We start from the raw sequence: 27,028 nt of genomic DNA on the forward strand, positions 1-27,028 counted from the left end.
AGAGCAAGACTGTCTCAAAAAAAAAAAAAAACAAACGAACAAAAAAAAAATTAAAAAAAACAAACAAACCAGGAACCAAGGTTGTTTTATTCATCTGGTATCTCTAGTGCTCGGGACCTTGCTTTATGTAGAAGAAACACTCAATTCATGTCTTTTATGAAGGAATAGAAAACAACAAAAGAAAAGATCTCTTTAGAATTAAAAATTTTACTCCTGATTATTGTGTCTTTGGTTTATTTTACCTTAATGACAAAGAAATTGAATAGTGGTCCTAATCTTTGACCAAGAATTGATTTGATTAATCTTGCGATAAGAAATTTTTTTATTAAATAGTTAGCTATTAAAAAAATTAAGCCTAGGCAATGTAGTGAGACCCCACCCCTACAAAAATTTTTTTTAAAAATTGGCTGAGCATGGTGGCATATGCCTGTAGTTCTACCTACTCAGGAGGCTGAGGCAGGAGGATTGCTTGAACCAGGAGTTGGAGGTTGGAGTTGAGCTGAGTTATGATTGTGCCATTGCACTCCAGCCTAGGTGACAGAGCAAGACCTTGTCTCTTAAAAAAAAAAAAAAAGTAGAATAAAATAAAAATTACAGCAATATTTTTAATGCAAGATAACTTTTTCTAAATGGAAAAATAATATTTATAATTATACTTTGGAATAATTTATTTAGAATATATTTATATTTTTTGCTCAACATTCAGGATATAGAAAATGCATAGCAATTCTGACACGCTCACGCACACACACACACACGCGCACACACCAGAACACCAAAACAAAACTTTCCTGCCTGTAGGGAGCATACATTTTTAACAGCTTTACTGAGATATTTGACATACAATAAACTGTACATATTTAAAGTGTATGATTGACCTGCATAAATTCCTAAATGAATGTAACCCTGAACTTGCCTTATAAAGTTATCAGGAAAATAAACGATATCAAATTATGTATGCATGCAAGAGAGTACCAAATGAATAATGGAGATTATGCTCTCAGTGAATAGCAAATGGTTTTAAAAATATTTGTTGATAAGAGAATGGTTGCTCTTCATAAATCAGAAGATATTGCTCACGCTTTATTTCATTTAAACTTTTGTCTACACCTTTTGTGTTTTAGCCGGATGTTTCTTCTCGTGGGAGCTCCCAAAGCAAACACGACCCAGCCTGGGATTGTAGAAGGAGGGCAAGTCCTCAAATGTGACTGGTCTTCTACCCGCCGGTGCCAGCCAATTGAATTTGATGCAACAGGTAAATGTTGATGCACAATTTTCTTTTCATTGATTTCATTTGATTTTTTTTTAGCAATTGGTTTAAATGTAGCCATTTAATACAATAATATATGTACGCACCTCAGACCCACAGGGAAAATTATGTAAAGATAAATGATTTATTTCATGATTTTTTTCCTACAATTTTTTTGGTAGATGAAAGTATTAAAATTACATTGTATTTCCTTTGGTTCAGATGTCTTCTGCCACAAACTGATAGTATCAACCCACAGAAATTTGGGATGAATCTATTAAGATTTTTTTTTACTTTTTCTGAGAATCGGGAGCTCATAGGCACAGAAAGACTTTTTTGCTGCTTCTCTGTCAACCAAAGTGAAGCATGATTCACTGATTATTGTAAAAGACCAAAACTCAGATCATGAATATATCCAAGCCTTGGGCTGTGCTATAAAAAGCAGTTGAGGAGGCCAGGCGTGGTGGCTCAGACCTATAATCCCAGCACTTTGGGAGGCTGAGGCGGGGGGATCACAAGGTCAGGAGTTCCAGACCAGCCTCAGCAACATGTTGAAACCCTGTCTCTACTAAAAATACAAAAATTAGCTGGGTGTGGTGCACGTCTGTAATTCCAGCTACTAAGGAGGCTGAGGTAAGAGAATCTCGTGAACCTGGGAGGTGGAAGTTACAGTGAGCTGAGATCACGCCACTGCACTCCAGCCTGGACGACAGAGGGAGACTCCATCTCAAGAAAAAAAAAAAAAAGCAGTTGAGGAATCTTTTGCATTCAAGTAGACTTAGGTGCCGTAAACAACACTTACCAAGGCTTTGTTGGGAAAATTATATGTTATGGTTCTGATAACAGGAGAATTTTATCTTAGGGACACATTTCAGTGTCAGGATTGTGGGAGCAAGGAGAAAAATAGCATGCGGAAGATGAGAAATAAGTTTTACATTTTTACCAGTGAAATAAAATATGCAGAATTCTGTACACATTTATATTGGTATATTTATTTATATTTATGAAATCTTAGATAATCATTAAGGAAATAGTGTGACATTCTTCTAGTATAATAGTCTTACAAAATTTTTTATTGATTCTGATTTGCTGGCTTTGACAGAGTGCTTTAAGATAAACCTACACAAAATTAATCCTTTTTTCCATATTGTTATTTCCTGCCAGTACTAAAATATATTGATTCTGGGAAATATGTCAGTGAAACAGGAATCATGATGTGGACTGTTCCATTTGACATTGTGATCAGTGCCAAAATGATTGTTAGTCATTAAGCCAGCTATTAATGGGAACCAGATCACATGCACATGCTTTTGGGTTTTTTTTTTTTTCCATTTGAAATTATCTACATTAAACTCTGTTGTATTTTTCCATATATGGCTAATACTTGGAAAACTCCAAGAGTTTGTAAACGGCTCAATTTTACCATAAATGGAGAAATACCTGTGACTCAGAATATGATGGTTTTAGGGCATTTATTGTCTAACAAAATATGAGAACTAATAAAACAAAACCACAGTTTAGATTTTGATAGGTCGAACTGTTCAGATGTTTCTATACTTAACACCATAGGTTTTTGTGTATTGCAGGATAATTTATTGCTTCAGATAATTTTTTGTTTATTGAAAATAATATATGCACATGGTAAAACAAATTTTGAACAGTCTCAAAGCATGTACAATGAAACATTCACTCACATCAGTCTTCTCAGAGACAATCACTTTTTTGTTGTTGTTTTTTTTTGAGATAGGGTCTCGCTCTGTCACTTGGGCTGGAGTGCAGTGGTGTGATCATGGCTCATTGCAGCCTCCGCCTCCCAGGCTCAAGTGATCTTCCCACCTCAGCCCCACAAGGAGTTGGGACTACAGAGGTGTGCCACCAGCCCGGCTAGTTTTTATGTATTTTTTTTTTAAAGAGATGGGTTTTTGCCATATTGCCCAGGCTGGTCTCAAAACATCTGGGCTCAAGCAGTCTGCCCCCCTCAGCCTCCCCGAAGTGCTGAGACTACAGGTGTGGCCTACTGTGCTCAGCCTGAGGCAATCACTCTTAACAATTTCATTTATCCTTCTAGAATTTTCTTATGTCTATATATGTATGCATCCTTGAAGGAAAGGCAACTCAAAAATCTGATGCCTCCCCGCACTGTTCTAACAGTAGAAATCTCTTGTAGATCTTTCCTTATCGGTATATGAATTTACCTCATATTTTGTAAATCACTGATACTATTATATTGTATATGTGTACCTTATTTGCTTAAATTATATGTTCTACTAGTGGATACTTCGATTATTTCCAGTCTTTTATTATGAACACTGCTGTAGTGAAAATGTTATACACAAGTATTTGTACAAATATGTGAATATATCTGTATGATAAAGGAGATCTTTGGATATGTATATTTAAAGTTTTGTTAGGTATTATAAACTTTCCCTCACAGAAGTTTACACCCCTCCAGTTATGTTTTGAAACCCATGGCAACCTCATTTATTACCGTATTTTTAAATCTTTGTCAGTTTTGTAGGAGGAAATGGTATCTGTTATGGTAATTTGCATTTCTTTAATTACTAGTAAGACTGAATGTCTTCATATTTGTTGGTAAGCCTTCAGTATCCCTTTTCCTGTGAGCTACTTTTAGTATATTTGTACATATTTTCTATTAATTTGTGATTTCAATAAATGAATCTCAGTTTATGGCACTCCATGCTTTCAGTGTTTAGTCCAGAATCTGGAGCCATGTTTGACATTGCATCTTTCAGTAGGTCAAAATGTAACTGTTTCTCATCAGTCCACTGCTAATATCCTGGTCCAAGCTCCATTGTCTCCTATCTGGACTATTGTCCTAGATTTTTTAATTAAGGCACTGCCAGCAACGAGATGGCACATTTAAATTGGGGTAATTTGACTATTTACAGAGGACTGTGCAGGTACCTGGGGATTGATTGTATATCAGCACTAGTTAAAATGTGGCCTCTAGGCCTGAAGGCAGTGGTTACCAGAATCTGAAAACAGAATACTAGGTATAGAGAGCCACGTGACAGGAGCTGTGGCTTTTTTCAGAGGGCAAGAGCCAGCCCCAGATGACCAGGGGATTAAAACAATGAGCTCACTCCGCTTCCTCCCTTTGATTCTCTGTGCTGTTCTGTGCCTCATAAACAGTAGACACTTTCCCACCTCACCCTTACCTGGGCTGTGTTTCCTGCCGGGACATTCTTTCCCTAAATGTTCACTGAGTATCTGCTTCACCATCATTTTGAGAATGGCTCAAATATGATCTTCTCAGTGATGCCCTGACCATCTTACTTAAAATTGCAACTCCCCCTTCTCACCTTGTACTTCCATCCTCTTCTCTATGTTTCCCAGTAGTGCTTACATTGTTATACGTTATTTATTTATTTTTAGTGACTGTCTCTTTCCCTCAATTAGAATGTAAGTTCCATGAGGACAGTTTTTTATCTTTGTTCATTGCTGAAACTCCAGGGCCTAGAACATTGTCTGGTGCCCGGCACAAGTTAGTGCCCAATAAATTGAAGAGATGAATGTACGATAAGAAGTTTTTGTATAGTAAGGAAATAAATAAAGTCCTTTAGTTGTCATAGATGTACATACATATATAAAATATATTTATATGTATAATACATATATTCTTATGTATATGTATATCTTTTGTCCCTGTTTATGATATTTCTGTAATCCTTTTGTATAACTTCTGAGACCTCCCCAGTGGAAAAGAAATTAAGACTTAATTTTTTTACGTTAGTATTTTTATTCAAATGGTGTTTATTTGAATGTAAGAGGACAACATAGATTTAAATCACCCAGTCAAGAAAATGTATATCTAAAACAGCCACATTAAACCATATTGTATTGAGTTTCAAGGAAGAAATGCTTATAGCTTATAGCATCCTGCTAAACTTTCTTTATGTCTCATTCCCAAGGAACTCTTCATCCCATCCTAGACCAAACATATAAGCATCTCTACAATACAAATGTCTTTTCTCTTTTTTATTATTCAAGGGAGACAGAGGCTGAGCAGATATGTGGGGTTTCTGAAGGCAACCTCCCTGGGGCTCAAACTCTGGTTCTGCCAGTTACCAGCTGTTGATGTTATACAGGTTACTATTAGGTTACCCTCTTCTCCCTAGTAGAGTATTCTCATCAACCTGCTCCATAGGTGTGGATTACACCAAATGAGTTAATTTACATATAAGTGAAGACTTTTAAAGTGCTTAGGACAGGGATTGGCATACTGAAATGGCTCAGTAAACATGAGCTGTTTCAAGTTGCTATTCCTCCCTTTTGCCTTCTTAGAGACCCTCCCTATTCCTTCATTTGCTTCTGTATCCCTGCTGCATTCTCCCTTTTCCTTTCTTCCCCAATTTTGAAGTATGTTTAAAGTGTTTTTACCTGAAAAACTAATCAAAAACTGTTTTCCCTTGGAGATGTATCTTTTCTTAGTCATATCTTTCTCTTTTCTTTCCTTTACATCCATGATTTTTGAATACATATTGTGTCTTCATCACTTTCCATGCTTCAACCCAATAGAATCACTGTTGGGTTGTGGCACCAACCCAACCCAGCAGTGATTCTAGCTGCGATTGTTAGCAGCAGCCTATTTGCTGGCTTCAGTAGATGGTTATGGTCCCTCATCTCTTTGGACTGCTCTTTTACAATCACCCCGTTGGCCATTCCCTCCTTAAAGTTTCTGCTCTTTGTCTGCTTGACATGATCACATCCTTTTATCCCTCCTAAACTTCTTGATACTATTGTGGGCTTTCCTCTTTGACTCTTTTTCATCTCTCCATTATTTGTTATACCTCATGGTGTCATGAAAAGGAATAGGCCTTGTAGTTAAACAGACATGGGCTCAAATCTAGCCTCTGTCATTTTTTTCTAACATTACCTTGGGAAAATCACCTGCCATTCTCCGTTGTATAATACATTCCAGGGGTGATCATGAAGAGTATAAACTGATTAGTTTATTTACTTTCTTGTGTTTCTGAGCCCAGAACAGATTTTAATGCTTAAAAGTGCCCTGTCCTCATGTTTTTAATATTTGGGAAATAATTTACTTTATGAAATAGTCTCAAGAAAATTAGCTGTAATTGTATGATGTGGGAGACATTACAACACTTTGTCGTTATTCACATTTTTTTAAACTTTTGGCAAGAACTTTGGTATGCCCATGTGACTTTTTCTGGCCCATAAAACATGAGCAGAATTGTGTCATTTCTGGGTGGCAGGGTTTAAGATCTGGGGCATTATTCTGCCGCTTCCCAGATGGCATAGTGAGTAGTGATAGTTTAAATGGTAGAACTTCTGTCAACCTGAGGCCTGTAGTAAGGAAGACATAAAGATTAGACTCTTACTCATATGTGTGTGTACAAAAAAAAAACTATTGTTATTTTTAACTACTTGAGATTTGGGGGATGCTTGTTACCATAACATCATGGAAACTAAACTGAATAACACATATAGGGATATTAACATGGAATATTATCAATAATCAGCTGCTGGAAAATGGTTATTAAAACCACTTTCTATTCTGCATGCCAGTTTGGTCTTCCTTTAAGTTTCTAGTCTGACTTACTGAGTATCTGAGTGACTAAATGACTAGGTATCATTGCTTATGCTAAAAATGGCCCCAAATGTTAAGTTGCATTTGGATTGGGAGAAAGTATAAATAGACTAAGTACCTGATAGGGGTATCATAGCTTTGGGGTTCCTTGAGTATAGTGATTTAAAACTGGCATGTGTTTTGTGGCGACTCTGGAAGCTATGGCTATAGAGTTGTTGCAAAAGATGTCATTTCTGTGGAGACAAGAGGATTTGAAGCCCGAATGACTCCTGTGTCTACCAGGTTTTGTTTCTTCAAATCTGAGCCGTCACCTGGCAGGGCAAAGAGAAGTACTCTGGACAGCTGGGTGGACAGCTGTATAGGAAAGTTCATGTAAGGATTCTCACCAAAGAGGTATGTCTGGTTCTGTCCTGCTGGAAAGCTGTGGTTCTGTCTTATATCCTTGTAAATAGACTAGTGCTGCATATGGCCTTTGGTAGTTTTCTGAGTCTGAAAGTTTAATTGAGACTTAAGAAGCCCCAGATGATTGTTACATCAACATTTGAAGTTTGTAACTATATGAAATATTCTAGGCTAGTTGCTGTATAGTCTGTTTCTCCTTTGAAAAAACAGAATAGTAACTATATTCCTTCCTACAAAAAAGAACAAACCTCAGCTAGCTCTAGAATCACAAAAAACAATTTTACAGTAAAGCGCTTGGAGATACTCTAAATGCTTGGCATTAAGTAATATTTTGTAAAATGGTCCTTTCCTCTCCCATTTGCCTTTTAGGTCAGGTTCTGCCATATTGGTAGTCTCAGTGCACTGAGTACAGTTTCCTTTCTTTATTAAGCTGAATTTTTTGTTGATTTTTTTTTTTTTCTTACTGATGTTATAGTATGTTTGTTTCCCTGAGTAGACGATAAGCTATCTAAAGGCAGGGAACACATTTATTTCCACTCACCATTTATTCCATTTCCCTATGGTGGGTTGCCTGTGTGTGTGTTGCATGCAAGTTTTGGACTCTTCATGAAAAGTAATAGAAATAGACTCTAGCTAAATTTAACAGAACAAGAATTTATTGGAAGGATGTTGATAACTTCACAGTTATCTGAAAAAATAGGCAGGAACCAAGAGAAGCTAACAAAAGAACAACTGGTGGATTTTATTGTTGCTGGAACTGCTGTTGCTGAATGTGGAATAGCACCATGAGAATAATTTCTTAACCATCATGCCACTTTGCATCATTTGCTAGAGTTTTAAAACTTTTATAGTAGTGTCTGTTTGGGTGAGTCCAAGTCTCATATCTGTGAAAGACCTGGAAAGCCTGTCTTATCTTTCACAACTAAGAAGATTAAGAAGATTATGAGCTGTAGAGGGAACTAAAAGGTATAGGATTAAGAGGGTGCCTTTTTCTCCTTTTGACTGGAAAACGGTAATGGGAAAGAAACATCCTTTGCAAATAACCCTATTTATCTGTTGGGCTAATTAGTAATTCATGAACTAATTTTACTTTGTGTTTACCTGTGAGGTCCCTGGATATTAGATAGTATATAATTATCTATTTATATACTAGATAAAGGTCATTTAACTGTTACTTGTCACATGCATTAAGACGTGCACTAGTAGCTAATTAAGAAAATCTGGATTTTGCTTTTAAGGTATCATAACACAACTTTTTTAGCTTTTAAAGAAGACAGATGGGCACTTCTGATGTGCTTTCTTTCCTATCCTGTAGCATGATTTTGGTGGTTTGAGTTGGGGATAAGAGAGAGGCTTTCAAAAATATATTTGAGAGACTAGTCTAAAAGTTATTTTACTGTAATTCTGAACAGCAGATGCAAATAGATTCATACCAAAATAAAGGAGGCATAACTGGAAAGTATCTAACTTTGCCTGGGGACTTTGAAGAAGGCTTCCTAGATTAGTTGGTGACATTTGAGCTAGCTAATGAAAAATGAGATGAAATTCCTTAGATGTCGAAGAGGGTTACAGCTTGAGAAACCAGTATGTGTATGCTTAGTAAAAGAAGTTAGTGACTGAAAATCAAGTAATTCCATGTGTCCTACATGTATGTATATGTATGTGGGCATAAGGATTATACGTGTGTGATGGTGGGGTTATGGTGTTGAGGGCATGATGAGGAATAAAACTGGAAATAGCTGAGGAAAGATATAAATGAGTTTTTAAAAATATACTCCAAAGGTCTAGCCAAATAAATTTACCTTTAAATCTTAATGCATATAGAGTATTATATTAGAGATAGAAGGATCTAGAGCTCCATAGGGACATCTTGAATTTCTGGTTCCTTGTAAATTTCACATGAACACTGCAGATGAACTAATACGTTCAGTACCCATTTTATTAATTTTCCTAGTCCCTTTTTTGGTAAAATGATAGAAGTTACATGAAATAATGAATATTATCATATACATATATTCAAAATATTATAGACATGACTTTAAAAAATGTGGAGTTTCATGATACGAAGTTTAATTTAGTAGCAGGTGCAATCCAGGATGGAAAAGTTACTTGCTGCTTTGATTTTTGAATAATGTCTGTGCTTTAGTGAGCCTTCAGGAGCGAAAGGAAACCTTAGTCCAAAATTTAGATTTGCAAAATTTATTTCCAAAATGTGCTACCCTGTTAGTTTTCTTTCAAGATCTTCACTCTGGCTTGTCATCTTTATTTTTCTTTTTCCGCCGTATTTGCGTGATAGAATATATAAACAAAGCCACAACTAAGATGTTTTAAAAATTTTCTTATTTTATATGTTTATGCAGTGATTGAAATATTACAACTTGCTTTGGAAATAGCAGTTGCCCTCTTGGATTTTTAAACCTTTTCATCCAGTGACTCTTCATAATTTATAGATTTTTAAATAGGGTCTTCATAATGACGGAATAGGTTTTCCCCCCTAAATTGAAAGAATAATGTGAACTTTGATATGTTATAGAATTAGTGAAAATGAAACAGTTATTTGGGGGTATGATTTCTTTGTTTTAGTCTAAGATGATTGATACGTGGAAAACTCACAAGTGGATGTGAGTAGAACTGAAGAAAAGATTAATTGCATGATTTAGTTTAGGGATTAATGATCTATGTATTTTCAGTAGTAAAGTTATTCCAAACTGTAATAGATTGCTATGCAAAACAATATTGAGACTATTCATGTAGCAAGCCTAGACTGTTCATGTAGTCTGTTACCTGTTTTGCCTTCATGGCCACATTAGTTTCCTGTTGCTATTGTCATAAGTTACCAAAGATAACAAATTTGTTATCTTTAGTTCTGGAGGTCAGATGTCCAAAATGGATTCACCGGGCTAAATCAAGGTGAGAAACTGTTTCCTCTCCATTTCCAGCTGGTAGAGCCATTCGTATTCTTTGTCTTGTGGTTCCTTCCCTTATCTTCAAAGTCAGCAATAGCTACTGGGTTCGTTCTCATGCTGTATTACTTGAACATTGACCCTACTGTCCCCCACCCCCGCAACCCTTGTGATTTTAATGGGTCCACCCAGATAATCCAGACTTACCTCTTATTTCAAGGTCCTTAATTTGATCACTTCTGCAAAGTCCTTTTTGCCTTGTAAGGTCACATATTTATGTGTCAGTTTCTGGGAATTAGAAGTTGAATATCTCAGGGATATTATTCTGCCTACCACGGTGCCCTTTTATGTATTTTCTTTTTTAATTATTTGTTTTCTTTTTTCTTTAAAAAAGAGAGATGGGGTCTTGCTATGTTAGACCAGCCTGGTCTCAAACTCCTGGCCTCAAGCGATCCTCCCATCTCAGTCTCCCAAAGTGCTAGGATTACAGCTGTAAGCCACAACTGATATTGGTTATACTGCAAGCTATGCTAAGACAAGAACCATGCTTATATAAGTAGGCATTGCTGTCTCTCTTGTTCTTTTTCCCTTGGCAGCTTTGGTTATAAAGAATTCAAACTAGATTTAGAAGATGTAGGCTCAGATTCAGACTCTGATGCCTATTAACTGTGACCCTGGGCAAGCACCATCCGCAATTTCCCCATTTGTCAAATAAGCATAATACCTACCTCTCAGGGTTGCCATGTAGATCAAATGAGATAATATTAGTCAAGCATGGTGGCCTGGTGGCTCATGCCTGTAATCCCAGCACTTTGGGAGGCGGAGGCAGGAGGATTGCTTGAGTCCAGGAGTTTGAGACCAGCCTAGGCAACGTAATGAGACCCCATATCTGATTTTTTTTTTTTTTAAAACAATGTCTATGAAGGTATTAGGTTGGTGCAAAAGTAATTGCCATTCTTGTCATTACTTTCAATACTTTGTAAACAAGAAAGCATTATACAGGTGAAGAAAGGATTGTTTGTGTTGTGCCCATACTAGAACTGTAGGGAACTAAGTAAGTATGGAAAAGGAAAGAAATAAAGATAATTGTGGATATTTCTTAAATTGATTATAGCTTGGTTTGCATTTTAACTTCTGTTATTGTGACATTTGAGAAAATCCTCTTATAACATGTTTTCCTTTTCTAGGGAAGCAGATGTTACTGATAGACTGATCCTTGGCCATGTTTCTTAGTAATATGTGTGTGTGTGTTTTTTTTCTCCCAAAAAGATAGACTGCTAATGTGCATTGAGAAAAGAAACCATGTTTCACCACCGTATGAAAGTCTTTTTGCTTAGAAATGCAGGCTTACCTACCTATTTGTTAAGTATGTTTTTTTTTTTGTGGTGGTTGTTGTTTTTTATTTGTTTGTTTTTTTAAAGGAGAAGCTCCTACCTTTATATTCCAAATACAGTGAATGGATGTCAGCTACCACTAACTATTTCTGTCATACTGAAGGGCATAGGTCAGATTACTATTTTTCCTGCCCAAAACAGCTTGCTGTAATGCTTGCCATTTGTTCCTAGAAGGGCCTGGCCATAGGTTGAGAGTAAACCTTGGCTATGCCAGTTCTATGGTCAAGAAAAATGCTGTGGAATATTTTCTGGGTATAACTAGGTTTTGTATTTAATAGAGAACATAAAACATTTAGCTGTTTTCTAGCTTGTGCAGTACAATTTTCATCTCGTTGCAATTAAAACACTCAGGCAGACCCTAAACTAACCTCCTTTAAGTTTTACTTCCTCCTATTGGTGAATTTTCTGTCTTCCAGAGTTGTGTCTAGGTATTTCTACAGTTGCAGCTGTCCTGTACACTAAAAAGTTAAAAAGAAAAGTAGTTTCCCTTCCCTTGTTAATACAAAACAAATTTATACCAAGGAATTTTTAAAAATAAAAATGTTTCTCCTGATAAAATCTGTTATTCCGTTACAGAATTACACAGAGAGCTGGTAAGCACTTTAGAAATCTTGTAGTCGAATTCATTTATTACTAATTGACTGTCAGTCATACAGTTAGTCAGTATTTTAATGTTTTCTGCATTTTACTGAAACCAAACTCACAAGCTCTTTTAAAGTCTCTTCCTTTCCCTGCTCACTTTGACCTGATTCAACCCGTTCTTTAGGACTTAACATAGGATTGGCTTTTTTTTTTTTTTTAATTCCCAGTAAAGAGTTTTTGTCTTAAAATGTTAGATGCTTTCAGGATCATTTCCTTCTCATGACTAGAAGGAAACAAACCAGCATTGATAAAGCAGTGAATGTTTTCAAAAGGCCTGTATTCTTTGTGCTGCACTCCAGCAGGACCGTCGGAATTGCTCATGGAAGAAGAGGGAGATTTTGATTCTTTATTGGCTGTGGTAGTAATAACTGACTAACTCAATGAATACCAATCCCAGTGAAATGAGCTTCATTCCTGTTTTCTTCTGGTTCTGCTTTTCTGACTCTTTTTGTTTATGTTTGGGAAACAGCTGTGTCTTATTTTATGTAAAAGATGTTTCTGGATGGTTTTGTATAAATTAGTAACACTTTGACATGTCCATGGATTATGGCTGCAGAACTCAGTTTTGTGTATATATAAATGATTTATTTTTCAAACACTTTGGATTTGGGAACCTTGGTCTCTTGGCCATTTTAAGTCAGTACAGGTAAGCTTCAAGAGACATTTGAAGACACTTTGGAAGTTTATAAAGCAAATTGTCCTTTCATTATTAGTACTGTTCTAATATCTTATCACTACCTATTGTCTGTCAGAGTTTCTTAAATAAATTAACAAACTGTATTTCCTTACTAAATCAACGAAATCATTAACCACCATTTTAGTCTTCAGTAGTTATCTAGAATTTTTATTTTTTAATTAGTTATTTTATGCAATATTCTACTCTAGTAGTTTGATTCTATAACATAGAATAGAGGTTCCTAGGAAGGTTAATGCTTAAAAAAAGAAGGAAGAGGTTCCTAGGAACGTTAATGCTTAAAGAAAGAAGAGCTTGTGTAATTAAAATTTTTTCTTGAATTTTATGAACTAAAACTCCTTTACATGTGTGAGATGAAAATGTAAACATAAAGTTAATTAAGAAGGGATGTGGGAGCGTCAAACTAAGCTTTTGTATATGAGGATTGAAGGATACTTATCCACACTACTTTTTTAAAAAACCTTTAAAACATTTTATAAATAATGCACATCCATTGATGAAAATATGAGAAAACCAGACCTACTTAAATCTCACCACTCAGGAAGCCAGTGGCCATAGGATATACTTTTGTGTGTGTATTTGTGCATGTGCCTTATGGCCTGTGTATATTCTGTGTGTGTGTGTTTCTGTGTGTAAATATGCAAAATACATAAAGTTATTATTTACTGTGTCTCCTATTCTGTTGGACATTCTGTTGTTTTATAACAAACCTTTGACATGCTTATTAGTCTTAGTTTGTATTACAAAATTTTTTTTAGTTAATTTTTAAAAAATAAATGTAGAAGTCATAGCAGTGTGTGTTTCAGGATTTCTGATACATCTTTGCCAAATAGGACAATACTGACACAAGCAATATTTGAACCAAATTTAATACTATCTTCCTTTGCCTGACAGGTGAAACATATGTCTTATTTTAATATTCATTTCTGTTATTTCTGGTAAGCTTGAGTCTTTTTTCACAGGCTTATTAGCTCTTTCTGGGTTTTTAAATTTTGTTTTCTATTATCCATTTTCATTCTTGATCTATTATATTATTCATTTTTATTCTTGGTCTATTACTCTCCTGACACATCTATTTTTAATTAATTTTGAAAAAGTCATTTCATACACACACAGACACACACACACACACACACACACATTTCTGTTCAATGCCGCAGGTACTTTTTCTCCTGACAAATTTGTCATTTTTAAAAACAGCTTTTTTGAGATATAATTTACCATAACATTGACCTGTTTTAAGTGTTTAATTCAGTGAATTTTTACTATATTTATAGAGTTTTATAGCTATTACTACAGCCTAATTCCACAGCATCTCCATTACCTTAAAAAGAAATGTGTCCAACATCAGTCTGTCCCCATTTGTACCTCCTGGCCTAAGCAGCTATTAATTTACTTTCTGTGTCTACATATTTTGATTTTGAATATTTTATATAAACGGAATTATATGATACATAGATATTCATATTATAGCATGTATCAGTGCTACATTCCGTTTTTATGCCTAACAGTATTCAACTGAATGAATAAACATTTTGTTTACACCAGTAGATGCACATTTGAGTGTTTTCTGCTTCTTGGCTGTTATGAATAATGCTACTCTGAACATTCATGTGCAAATCTTTGTGTGGACATATGTTTTCCTTTCTCTTGGATAGATGTTAGGAGTGGAATTGCTGCGTCATATGGTAATCTACATTTACCTTTTTTAAAAACTGTCAAACTATTTTCAAAAGTGGCTGTACCATTTTACATTTCTATTAGAAATGTATGAGGGTTTCAGTGTCTCCATATCCGTATGGACACTCATATTCTGTCTTTTTTATATTATAATAACCATCCTAATGAATGTGAAGCCATATTTTATTGTGGTTTTGATTTGCATTTACCTGATGATGAATAATGTTGAACATCTTTTCTTGAGCTTACCGGCTGTTATTTCTTCTTTGGAGAAACATCTATTCAAATTCTTTGCTTAGTTTTAATTTGGTTGTTTGTCTTACTGAGTTGTAGGAGTTTTGTTTTTTTTTTTCATATTATTTAGGATACAATTTTTTTAATCCAGTATTTGATAAGCAAGTAATTTCCCCAATTTTGAGGGTTGTCTTTTTACTTTTTAAATGGTGTTTTTGAAGCACAAAATTTTAAAATTTTAATTAGCTGATATATCTACTGTTTTATCACTATGCGGTTGGTTTTCTAAATCATTGCCTAACTCGAGTTCATGAAGATTTATTTCCTTGTTTTATTTTAAGAGTTATATAGTTTTAGCTCTTACATTTTAAAATGCCTGTGATCTGTGTTGAGTTAATTTTCTGGTACGGTTTGAGGTATGGTTCCAAATTAATTTTTTTGTATATGGGTATCTAGTTGTACCAGCACCATTTGTTGAAAAGACTATTTCTTTGCCACTGAATTTGCTTGGCATTGGCATCTTTGTCAAAAATCAGTTGACTGTGAATGTAAAGGTGCCTTTGATGTACTATTTATGTACTACTAAAAATACTAAAAGTGTCACCATTATAAATACATCACCATTGACTATTGTACACATTCAGATTTTAGGCATGCTAGTATCTGAATATTTGCAGCTCTGAATCAATGGAATACATTATTTCAAAATAGCATTGAGTTACAAATAAATGCATGATAACAGTAGTTGTCTGACCTCCAAATCATTTTCTCTCAAATTTCTCTTATGGTATTTATGGCTCTCTGAAAATATTTTATATAATTATGTATTACTTTTCTCCTTCAAAAGCAAAGACTTATCTGTCTCATTTAATGCTATATTACTAGCATAGAGACATAGGAGGTACCCATGATTTATCATTTATTTAAATAAATAAATGGATAATCAAAGAGATTTCTTCCACTAACCTGTCCATTGTTACATAATAAATAAGCATGCTTTATTGGGAGATTTTTTTCCTAGCAAATTTGTTACAGGAAGTACAACTAAGCAAGTGATGTTTGAAGTAAAAAGCTGCTTAAGAAAGTCTGTGAATTGTCTATGAATGCAGGGTGGTATTGTTTTAATAGCCTTTTTTTTCTTTTTACTTTTTTTGTTCATTTGTTTTAGCAAAAAGTAAGTTAAAGACCTGAATTATTTCATTATTCATACAAGTCATAGTAATGAATAGGAGCCAAGTGACTAAAACCACATTTAGCTTCAAAATGGAAGTTTACTCTCTTGCTTTTCTAATGCTTTAGCATTCTTGTTCACTTTGGCCTTTTCACAAAAAGGTGACATAATCTTGTTCCAAGGGATGTTCTTTTGGTATGAAAAGAAGAAACAAAACATTTTGCTTAGGGTAAGAAGGTAATTGTATCTTAAAAATAAGCACTGCCCATAATTGTCCAGCAAGTCGAATGCCGAATGTGTTGACAGTGCCTTTGGAAACACCAGGGAAAAGAGTTGGCTGCTAATAAGGAGTAGAGTCGAAAGCTACAGCAATCTGCTTTTCTCATTTGCTTCTGTCCTCAAGCATGCAGTCATGGGAGTTTGATAAAATGCAAATGACAAGTTTGAAAACCTGGCAAAACAGACATGAAATTTTCAAGTCTCTAGTGATTTACTTGCTTATTAATTTCAAGTTTCTCTAGCAAAATTTTCCTCTGTATTTTTGAAAGTGGTAGTACAGAGCTGTATGTTAATTTACATAATACAGAGCAATTTCTTCTGAACTTTATTAGAGAGACTTAAAGATTATTAAATAAATGATATTTAAGATTTAAGTTATTTAAATACTTTTATTTATTTAGATAATTAAATAAAATTATTTTATTGTGTGAGATACTCTTTTTTCTTTTTTATTTATCTGGGTGAACAGAGCTAATCTTCCAATGGCTTTTGTGATTATGGACAGAAATCTTGGTACTCTTGGCTGTTGCCTGCGAAAGCATTTCTTCCAGCCTTTGAGTTTCTGTGGTTGTCTGTGTCCTGTTTCCTTTTCAAGTGTGTCAGCATAGTCCAGGCCATCTGAGGAGGTTCAACATCATTCTAAATGCTGACTTCAGGGCTGTGATTCAGAATATTTACTTCACTCATGTGCCTCAGGATAGCTGCCAGTTTCAGCCAGGTCATGAATGAACTTCTTGTCCGTTTGTCTGGAGAGCAGGCTTTCTTTTGCTTTCTCTTCACCCACTCTGTTTACACTTCCTCTGGGTGAAGCTTCTATGTAATGTTGAGTCAAGGATTTTAAGACTTGGTCTCCAGAAAAACAATTTTCATTAGTAAAGAAAAACTTCCTAATGAGCAAACTTCTTAAAAAGATGGTAACATGAGGTTGTAACTGTGTTGCAGCTGAAGGCATTGAAAGCAGTGGATGATGTTTTTCTTTTTGAAGACCATGGACTAAGTTTTGGGTGCCAATGTATGCCAGTGCATTATATCCAGTTATACTGGACTACTTTGGTTTCCAAAAAGATATGTCAAATTCATACTGATTTTGCATGAATTTTCTAGCTTAAGCTAACCCTGATGTCCTCAAAGACAGATATCCATAACTGTTAGGGCAAGGGATGTTTTTGATACTTTTTTAAAGAAATAGGAAACAGAACATGGTAGCTATGCAGGCCTATGCTGCTTGACAGTACCCAGCAGCATCTTGTGCCACCGTATACAAGTTTAAAGAGAAGTAACATTTGTTAAGAAAAACATTCATGGAGGTAAATTTTCAAAGTGGTAGGGAGAGATTGGATAACCATTAATAAAGAATAAGTTTCACTTTTCAGGAATATAATAATTGAGAAAAAATACTTAGCATAGAAGGCAACTCAAAAATCCCATAAAGCCCATTCTTAGCATGGCATAAACGCTCTTGACAAAAGTGGGAATGTAAATTACTACAGCTACTATGGAGTACAGTACGGAGGTTCTTCTAAAACTACAAATGAAATACCATATCATCTGGCAATCCCACTACTAGGTATTTATCCAAAGGAAAGGAAATCAGTATATCAAACAGACATCTGTGTCCCGTGTTTATTGGAACCACTGTACACAATCACCAAGATATGGAATCAGTTCAGGTGTTTAACAACAGATGAATAGATAAAACATGGTGTGTATATATATATATATGTGTGTGTGTATACATTATTTTATATATATATAATGTATATATATTCCTGTCTGTGTTCAGGAATATGTATATACAGTGGAAAAATGTAGTGTGTGTGTGTGTGTGTGTGTGTGTGTGTGTGTTCAGCCATAAAAAGAATGAAGTCCTGTCATTTATGGCAACATGCATGAAACGGGAGGGTATTATGTTAAGTGAAATAAGCCAGGAACAGAAAATTAAACACTGTGTATTTTCACTCATCGGTGGAAGCTAAGAAAAAGTTGATGTCATAGAAGTAAAATGTAGAAGATACTAGAGGCTGGGAAAGGTAGGGAGAATGGCGGCAAAATTACAGCTGGATAGGAGGAGTAAGTTCTAGTGTTTTCTACCACTGTAGGATTATTATAGTTAAAAATAATGTATTATCTAATTTCAAATAGGTAGAAGGAAGGAATCAAATGCTCCCAACACAAAAATTTACTAAATATTCAAGATGATGAACATGCTGATTACACTGACCTGATAAGTATAGATTATATGTATTGAAACATCACTATGTACCCCTTGAATATGTAAAATTATTATGCATTGATTAAGAAAAAAAGGCTCTTGGCCAGGCAAGGTGGCTCATGCCTGCAATTCCAGCACTTTGGGAGACTGAGGTGGGCAAATCACCTGAGGTCACGAGTTGAAGACCAGCCTGGCCGACATGGTGAAACGTTGTCTCTACTGAGAGTACAAAAAATTAGCTGGGCGTGGTGGCGGGCGCCTGTAATCCCAGCTACTCGGCAGGCTGAGGCAGGAGAATCGCTTGTACCCGGGAGGCGGAGGTTGCAGTGAGCTGAGATTGCACCACTATACTCCAGCGTGGGTGACAGAGCAAGACTCTATCTCAAAAAAAAAGTAAAAGAAGAAAAGGCTCTTGATAACCACTCCCTTCCTGATCATTCTCTGTAGTTACAGTGAACAACTCACAATTCTCTTAAAAAATTCAAGATTATCCACTCTTCTGTGGATAATCTTGAAAAAAAAGATTTTCTTTCGGCTCAGAAAACATTTCCTCACTTGTACTGTGTGCCCTCGCTTTCCTATAACTCTCTACGGGTTCCTGTACTATTTTCTACCATAATTGCTTGCTCCTATGATTATCTCTTGTGTTACATAAATGTTTCCATAAGAGGCAGACTACCATTTCATCATGGGTTAGCATAATGAATAGAGAAACACACCTAAATTTTCAGTTAGGGTTTGCATCCAGAGTGGAGGGAATAAAGTTTCTAGGCAAGAGGACCTCAGACCTAAATGCCTGCAGGTGGGAATAAGCATGACTTGTTTCAGAGACTGGGGATGAGGGATAAAAGTATTATTTCACATAAAAATAAGTGTATCAGCCAGGCATGGTGGCTCACACCTGTAATCTCTGCAGTTTGGGAGGCTGAGGCAGGTTGACCTTGAGCTCAGGTGGTCAAGACTAGCCTGGACAACATGATGAAACCCTGTTTCTACAGAAAGAACAAAAATTAGCCAGGCATGGCGGCATGCATCTGTAGACCCAGCTTCTCTAGAGGCTGAAGTGGGAGGATCGCTTGAGCGTAGGAGGTTGAGGCTGCAGTGAGCTGTGATCACACTACTGCCCTCCAAAAATAGAAATATTCCTAAATTTGAAATTGAGGGAGATGTAGGGGATTGATTAAATAAAGTATTCTGTGGCTATATAATAGGATACTACACAACAATGAAAATGATATTATAGATCTGCCTTTATAAGTGGCTTATTATGGGTTATAATAAGTTTAATGTTATCTTAAATATTGACTTAATATCTATTTTACATATAAAAACATGCATATATTCATGAAACAAGTCTTTAGGATAGATGGTAATGTGTTAACAGTGGTCATTTTTTTATAGTGGGGTTGTGGTATTTAGATTTATCTTTATATATGGCTTTGTTTTATTTTTTCGTTTGTTTTGTAATGAATAAGACTTTTATAGTTAGAGTAAATACAATAAAGTGTTAAAAAGGTGAGAAGGTACCATTGGTCTTGTACATATATTTTGTACTTATTGATTACTATGTCTTGAATATTATTTTGAAAATTTTCAAACCTGTAAAAATTTGAATTTCAGTAATACAATGAACAATGAACAATACACTGTTCACCTAGTTTCACCCATTGTTGCAGACATTGTTACACTTAACCCCTAAATACTTCAGCATGTATCGCCTGTAAAGTAGGACATTTTCTTATGTAACTACAATATAGTCATCACATATTAGAAATGAATCATTATTATGAATAATGTAATATTAATAGTAACAATGTAATTGTTGCTGAATTATACATTATTACTGTTATCTAGTTCACAATTCACATTTCCACATTTATCCCAATAAAGTCCTTGTAACTTTGAAAAAACTTATTTGGACATAAAATTCAATCAGAGATCACATCTTACATTTGGTTGCCATGCCTTAGTGGTCTCTTTTAATCTAGAAGCGTTTCCTACTCATTTTGTCTTCCACGATATTGACATTTTTGAGTACTATCCCAGGTGTGCTGTAGGCAAGTATACTTGTACTGTTAAGAATATAGTGATGTTTGGTCTATCCCAATGCATCATTTTGTTTTTGACACTGGAGTTTTAGTGTACAGAAATAATTTTCTCAATAGTGAGGACTGAAGTAATGAAAATAAGTGTTTGATTGTATTGTGCCATATTGAACTCTTTTTTCTACCAACCAAATCAAGTTTCCTGGATTCTAATTCTTGCATTGTTATGTCACAGGCACAGGTCTCAGTCTTGTCTTTTATAGCATTTTATACAAAAGTGTTTCATACCATTTAATTTTCATAAATATCTTTATGCCCCACAGAAAGAACTTCTGGGAATAGATGATCATATGTATTTGTTTAATAGTTAATTATCTAACAGTTGAGCAACTGGAAAACTATTTACAATTACTTTTTCAATCGTGTATTATGATAAGTAATGGGACTAATAATAATACCGAGGCACTTCTGGGTTATCGTGTATTCTATGTTTCTGATTAGTTGAAAGTCTCTAATGTATCTAAAGCGTATATGAGAAAAATAACCAGTGGAGTATTTGATTAATCAAAGGTGTACTATTTCGCAACCTGGCTGGATAAAAATAAACTGTTATATTAAGAACAGTATATTTTGGGTCTTACTACTCACAATATTCTTTTTTAGGCAATAGAGATTATGCCAAGGATGATCCATTGGAATTTAAGTCCCACCAGTGGTTTGGAGCATCTGTGAGGTCGAAACAAGATAAAATTTTGGTAAGTCTTCTGGATATTTACTCACAGGTGAGTTTAGTCAGTTTATGTAGAGACACAGGAGGTTTTATATTTTCAGGCTGATAGTAAAATTCAGTATGCTCAAGGGTGCAGGGTATAACAACATAAGACTGCTCTGATCAAAGGCCACTGTGTCCAAAGAGGCCATCTCTCTTGCCCTTCTTCAACAGGCTTTCACTTCTTTTCACCCTCATTCCTACTTTGTTTTACCTGCCCCACTTGATAGTTCCTATCAGTTTATTTCCACCCAGCCAAGTATAGGAATAGTGTGGCTTTGGTTAACAAATGCTTTACTACTTCCTCTCTTTCTCTCTCCCTTTTTTTTTTTTTTTTACCCCCCCCCCCGCCCCCCCAAGATGGAGTCTTGCTCTGTCGCCCAGGCTGGAGTGCAGTGGTGCTATCTCGGCTCACTGCAACCTCCGCCTCCCAGGGTCAAGCATTTCTCCTGCTGCAGCTTCCCAAGTAGCTGGGATTACAGGCATCTGCCACCATGTCTGACTAATTTTTGTATTTTTAGTGGAGACAAGGTTTCGCCATGTTGACCAGGCTGGTCTCTAACTCCTTACCTCAGGTGATCTGCCCACCTCGACCTCCCAAAGTGCTGGGATTACAGGCGTGAGCCACCGAGCCCAGCCACTTCCTGTCTTTGAAAATACAACATGATGTTGAAGTAGGATACAGAACAAAGAAAAAGAAGTAACAACCTTCCTTCGCCTCATCTCCCCCTATGCCGCTGTCCATTCCTCTGCTCCTCTTCTCAAACACTTTCTGAAATGTTTTCTATGATAGCCATCCCAGTTCTTTACTTCACATTCCCTTTCCTATGTCACCATTGACTTCCAGGTCACTGAAATCCACTAGCATTTATACATATGTACATACATACATACCATTATGTTTTGTTTTCTCTGGTGGTATTTATTTTTATCTTTCTTGCGCTGTCAGTATTATTCAGAATGGTCAACATCCCTTTTTTTTTAACTAAATTTTTCTTCTCTTGGTTTCTGTGAACTGTATTTTCCTGGTTTTTCTCCTATCTTAAGGCTGCTCTTTGGTAGTCTCCTCTAATGGCTCCTCTTCCATTCAATTTCCAAATATTGGGGTGTCCTTGATCTCTATTTAGCTTCCTTTGCTTCTTCTAACTACAACTTTTACCTAGAGGTTCCTAGTCTCTCCTATGGCTGTAAGTATAATCCCCAAATCTATATCTCTAGCTTTTAATTCTCCCTCGACCCTTTAAGTCATATTTCCAGACTAGCTATTTGGCTTCCAAATGAACGTGGCCAAAATAGGACTCTTGTTTCCTTCCATGAAAGAAGAAAAACAAATAAAAAACTATTTTTTTTATATATATATATTTCCCAGTTTATTAGGAGGCCTGGCTTTCTGCCCTATTCACTAGTGAGCACTCACAATCTGTCTCAAAAATATATCTCACATTTATCAGTAGATCTACATGTCCGCTATTTCTACCCTGCAACAAGCCACCATCATTACTTCCTTGGACCAATGCAATGGCTCTTCTCATCCTGCTGCTGCTTCTCTCACCCTAACTGCAAGAAGGACCAGAGTGAACCAGAGCATTTTACCTTGATTAAAACAGTCAAGTGGCTTTCTATCACTGTCTGAATAAGTATGAAAAGCTCATACTGTCTTAAAAACATCTCCAAAAACAAGTCACTGGCTATGTCTTTGGTCTCCTCTCACTCCATCTTACATACTAAAGCCAGGCTTGTCTTTATCTCTTCCACATTCCAAATCATTTCAGTTAGTACCTTAGTGTTTGTGTTCCCTCTGCTTGTATTAGTTGTCTTTATGATTTCTACTTGGCTAGCCCTTTGTCATTCAGATTTCAGCTTTAATTTAATTTCCTCAGAGACCGCTCCGCCTATTTTAATTATTTACATAGTATTTATTATTGCCTTTATTTTTTCATCTAATTATGCTGCATAGGGAAGGATTTGCTTAGGAGGTGAAGTTTCAGCAGACTTTAAAGGATGTGCCACATTTCAGCAATTGGAGGTGAAGGATTGGGTTAAGAGTGGAGATATTCTAGGTAGAAAGAGGTGCAAAGAAGCAGGAGTAAGCAAAAGGAGCAGGCTACCCACTCTGGAACATCAAGTACATGTAGAGAAGTAGCTGCTATGACCTACTTTCACTGTTTTCAGGGTACATATAGAATAAGTCAGTACTGATGTTCTGCAGTGCTTATGTTCGCACTTTGCTTCAAAAAGTTATAGAAAACCAATTAAACCTTTTTCACTAAATAAATTGTTACACATTTGGTAGATTACTATGCTGTTAAAGCATTCATTACTCTGCTACTCTACGTGCTATTTCAGTCTAGAATGCTGAAAACAAAAAGGTCAGTTTTTTTGAAAAGTAAATAAAGTAAATACTGCACATTCTTTTGCTGTCTTAATAAATTATTTGCTGTATAATTTAGGGGATATATTCCATATGCATGAGTGTTACTTAGTTCCAAACCTAATTTGGTCTCTACCTTTAGCATAGCATATTATGTCAAGAAATACACTACCTGAAATAATAATTTTTCTAACTATTTTGAAAAAAATTTGGACCACAAATATGGCCTTCGGAGTAATGTGAGACAAAGACTTCTTTTAAAATCTTTATTTACCACTATGATAAGGAATTTAAGGTATAGGATAGGTTTGATTAATTTCTATGAATGCTTTGCAAGTTGTCCAGGTGTGGTGGGTATGTTAGCTTACAACTAGCATGTTGGAAGGCTGAGGCAGGAGGATTGCTTGAGTTCAGTTAGAGACCACCCTGGGAAACATAGTGAGACCCCGTTTCTACAAAAAATTTTAGAAAATTAGCCAGGCATGGTGGCATTCACATGTGGTCCCATGCCACATTCTATTCAAGAGGGTAAGGCCAATTACTTGGGCTCAGGGGTTCAAGGCTGCAGTAAGCCATGATCACGTCACTGCACTCCAGCCTGGGCAACAGACTGGGACCCCATCTCAAAAAAAGAGAAAGTGGTGTTATATTCTGAAGTAGTATAAAGCATCTGAAACACTAAATTTTAAAAAATCTTTATGTCATGGACTAAACCTTTGATTTTAGGCCTGTGCCCCATTGTACCATTGGAGGACTGAGTTGAAACAGGAGCGAGAGCCTGTTGGAACATGCTTTCTTCAAGATGGAACAAAGACTGTTGAGTATGCTCCATGCAGATCACGTATGTACAGGATATTGTACCAGCCTTTAAGAAGAGGGGTAGGAAGCCTAGTTTGTTAAAAAAATGTGTGCGTGTGTGTGTGTGTGTGTGTGATAAAAACATATAGACATATTATGAGAACAAAATGAAAACAATCCTACTAAGGTAAAGAGATTACAAATGTGAAGTAAACAGGCTTACTTTTTCTAAGAACTCATTTTTATCTTCCTTCATTCGTATATGATTTTAAGAATCTGTATTTTTGATGACTAATAGTCAAAAGATGCTCAGTTGAGCTTCTCTAACAGAGAAGATGTGGACCCTACAACTAAAGATTCTGATTCAGTAGCTCTTGGTCAGGCCTGGGTACCTGAATTTTTAACAGACTCTGCAAGGCAATTCTGATAGATACCAAAGTTTGAGAACTCCTGCTTTATACTAATAATGATGTTGAAAGTAAAAAATATTATGTCTTAAAGAGCCAAAGTTTATATAGGAAGATGAACATTGAACTCAGGAGTCTTGACTCTGAATTTTCCTGCTCTTAATCAGAGTTTCTTTGTTAACCTGCTACCAAGCCCACTCCCTTTTGGTGATCCAGAGGATTTTATGCTCTTTGCTAATATTACTTGAAATTTCAAAAGGAATTAATATCATGACTAAAGATGACTTGAAGCAATTATAATTTTGATTATGCTTTTCCAAAATCTGTACATCCTCTTCTCTTTGGAGATTCCAATCCTTTTGTGCCCCGCTACCCTTTGCTGAATTAGCTACTACTTTAGATCTTCCTTGTACCAGAAGCATAAAAATAGATTACTGAAATGTAGTATAGTGTTTATGCCTGGAGCCCTTAGGCCATTATTTTTTGTGTTCCACTGGTCACCACATAGTTTATTAGAGAAAATTAGTAACAAATGCACAACATGTAAGACTCTTACTCCTATATTTGTTTTGTCCATGTTAGGTGACATGTGACACCAGGTCAAAGGGACTGTTCTGTCCTCCAAATTCTAAGTAGTTAAACCTACAGGAAACTGCAGATTATTTCAATAAACACTTATTTTCTTAGCCCAACACTTTGATCCTACCTATTATAAGTGGAAAGTGAACATTAAAAGAGTGATACCTGCCCACATCTGTATTGTTTGTTAGGAAAGAGAAAAAATTAGGTTAAGAAAGCATACACTGCACAGGATGAGGGAAATTGAGGCTTTATCCTCAGGGCTTGGATGCCATCTGTACTGCCATCTTTATGTTGGTATTTTGGTTATGGTCCTGTCATCTTTGGTAGTATGTAGAGAATCTGAAGATTAAATTTGTATTTTTAATTTCTTTATTGCAAAAATGTTCCTATTTGAGAAGATAATTTAATAGCTATGAAGAATGAGTTAACCATTGTATGCCGGGTTTGTTACTTATTACTTATATGATGTACACACACACACAATATACCCTTATTTTCATTTGATGCATGTGGGAACTGAGATTCACATAGTTGAAGCAATTTTATTTCCATATCTCATGGGGTTGAGAGTAGGGATATTCTGGGCAGAAAGAGGTGCAAAGAAGCAGGAGTAAACAAAAGGAGCAAGCCACCCACTCTGGAGCATCAAGTACGTGTAGAGAAGTAGCTGCTATGACTGACTTTCACTATTTTCAGGGTACATATAGAATAGGTCAGTGTTGAAGTTCTGAATGGTCAAATGAGGATTTAAACCTAAGTTTGTCTATTCCAAAAGAACCTTTCCTCTACATTATTCACAATAGAAAATGTTTTCCATTTCAGTTGCTTTTGTATTAAGCACAGCTTTTCTATAAAGAATACCTACTGCTTTCATGACCTAGGTTTGAATAATTCCTGATATGTAAGAATACATGGAAATCTCCTGAAAACATGCATTCTAACGATGATTCCCTTGTTCACAGAATGCTCTTATTTGGCTTAGGCACAGAAAGTATAAAGTCATTTAAAGCTATATTTTCTAAGGTATCCAAATCGGGTCAATGAACTGTGGCTTGTGGGCCTCTTTTTGTGAATAAAGTTTTATTGGAATACAGCCACACCCATTTGTTGATGTGTTGTCTATAATGATCTAGTAGAGTTCTGAGAGTTGAGTTGCTACACTATGAGCCTAAAATATTTACTGTTCGGCTTTTTACAGGAAAAGTTTGCTGAACCCTGATCTAAATAATAAAACCTGAAATCTTAGGGGAAGCTTAAAGAACAATCTCAAAAAACAAAAAAGCAAAGTGCATGCCTTTGTTTCTAATAGGCCTGGCGTTTTCAGTAACCCTTGGTTATTGTACATGCTTTTTGATTCAACCTTTGAAATATTAAACCACCTATAGGCCTAAATTATGAAGGGCATCTTGTTCAGAGAAGAAGACCTAGGAGTGGAAGTCTGAGAACCTGGGTTATCTTCTGATTTTCTGCTGACAATCCACCTATAGCTGTGGGTAATTCACCTAACCACTCTGGGCCTTTGTTTCATCATTGGTAAAACACCAATTCACACAAAAAAACTTCAGAGATATAAATTTAGTGTTTTTTTTAATCTGTTTCATACTTCAGTAAATTATGCAAACCA

The 27,028-nt window shown here is 35.7% G+C and overlaps 1 protein-coding gene across 3 annotated transcripts in view; it reads left to right on the forward strand.

Annotated features, from left to right (window-relative positions):
* Positions 1 to 27,028, forward strand: part of ITGAV (integrin, alpha V) — a 90,979-nt gene that overhangs the window by 10,611 nt on the left and 53,340 nt on the right. For all 3 annotated transcript variants that reach the window (XM_012000070.1, XM_012000071.1, XM_012000072.1), the window contains exons 2-4: positions 1,125 to 1,255; positions 21,141 to 21,232; positions 24,344 to 24,458. In XM_012000070.1, the coding sequence (XP_011855460.1) occupies positions 1,125 to 1,255; positions 21,141 to 21,232; positions 24,344 to 24,458 (338 nt within the window). The remainder of the gene's footprint in view (positions 1 to 1,124; positions 1,256 to 21,140; positions 21,233 to 24,343; positions 24,459 to 27,028) is intronic.

The sequence above is a fragment of the Mandrillus leucophaeus genome, unplaced genomic scaffold, assembly GCF_000951045.1.
Source record: "Mandrillus leucophaeus isolate KB7577 unplaced genomic scaffold, Mleu.le_1.0 Scaffold615, whole genome shotgun sequence".
Classification (NCBI taxonomy): domain Eukaryota; kingdom Metazoa; phylum Chordata; class Mammalia; order Primates; family Cercopithecidae; genus Mandrillus; species Mandrillus leucophaeus.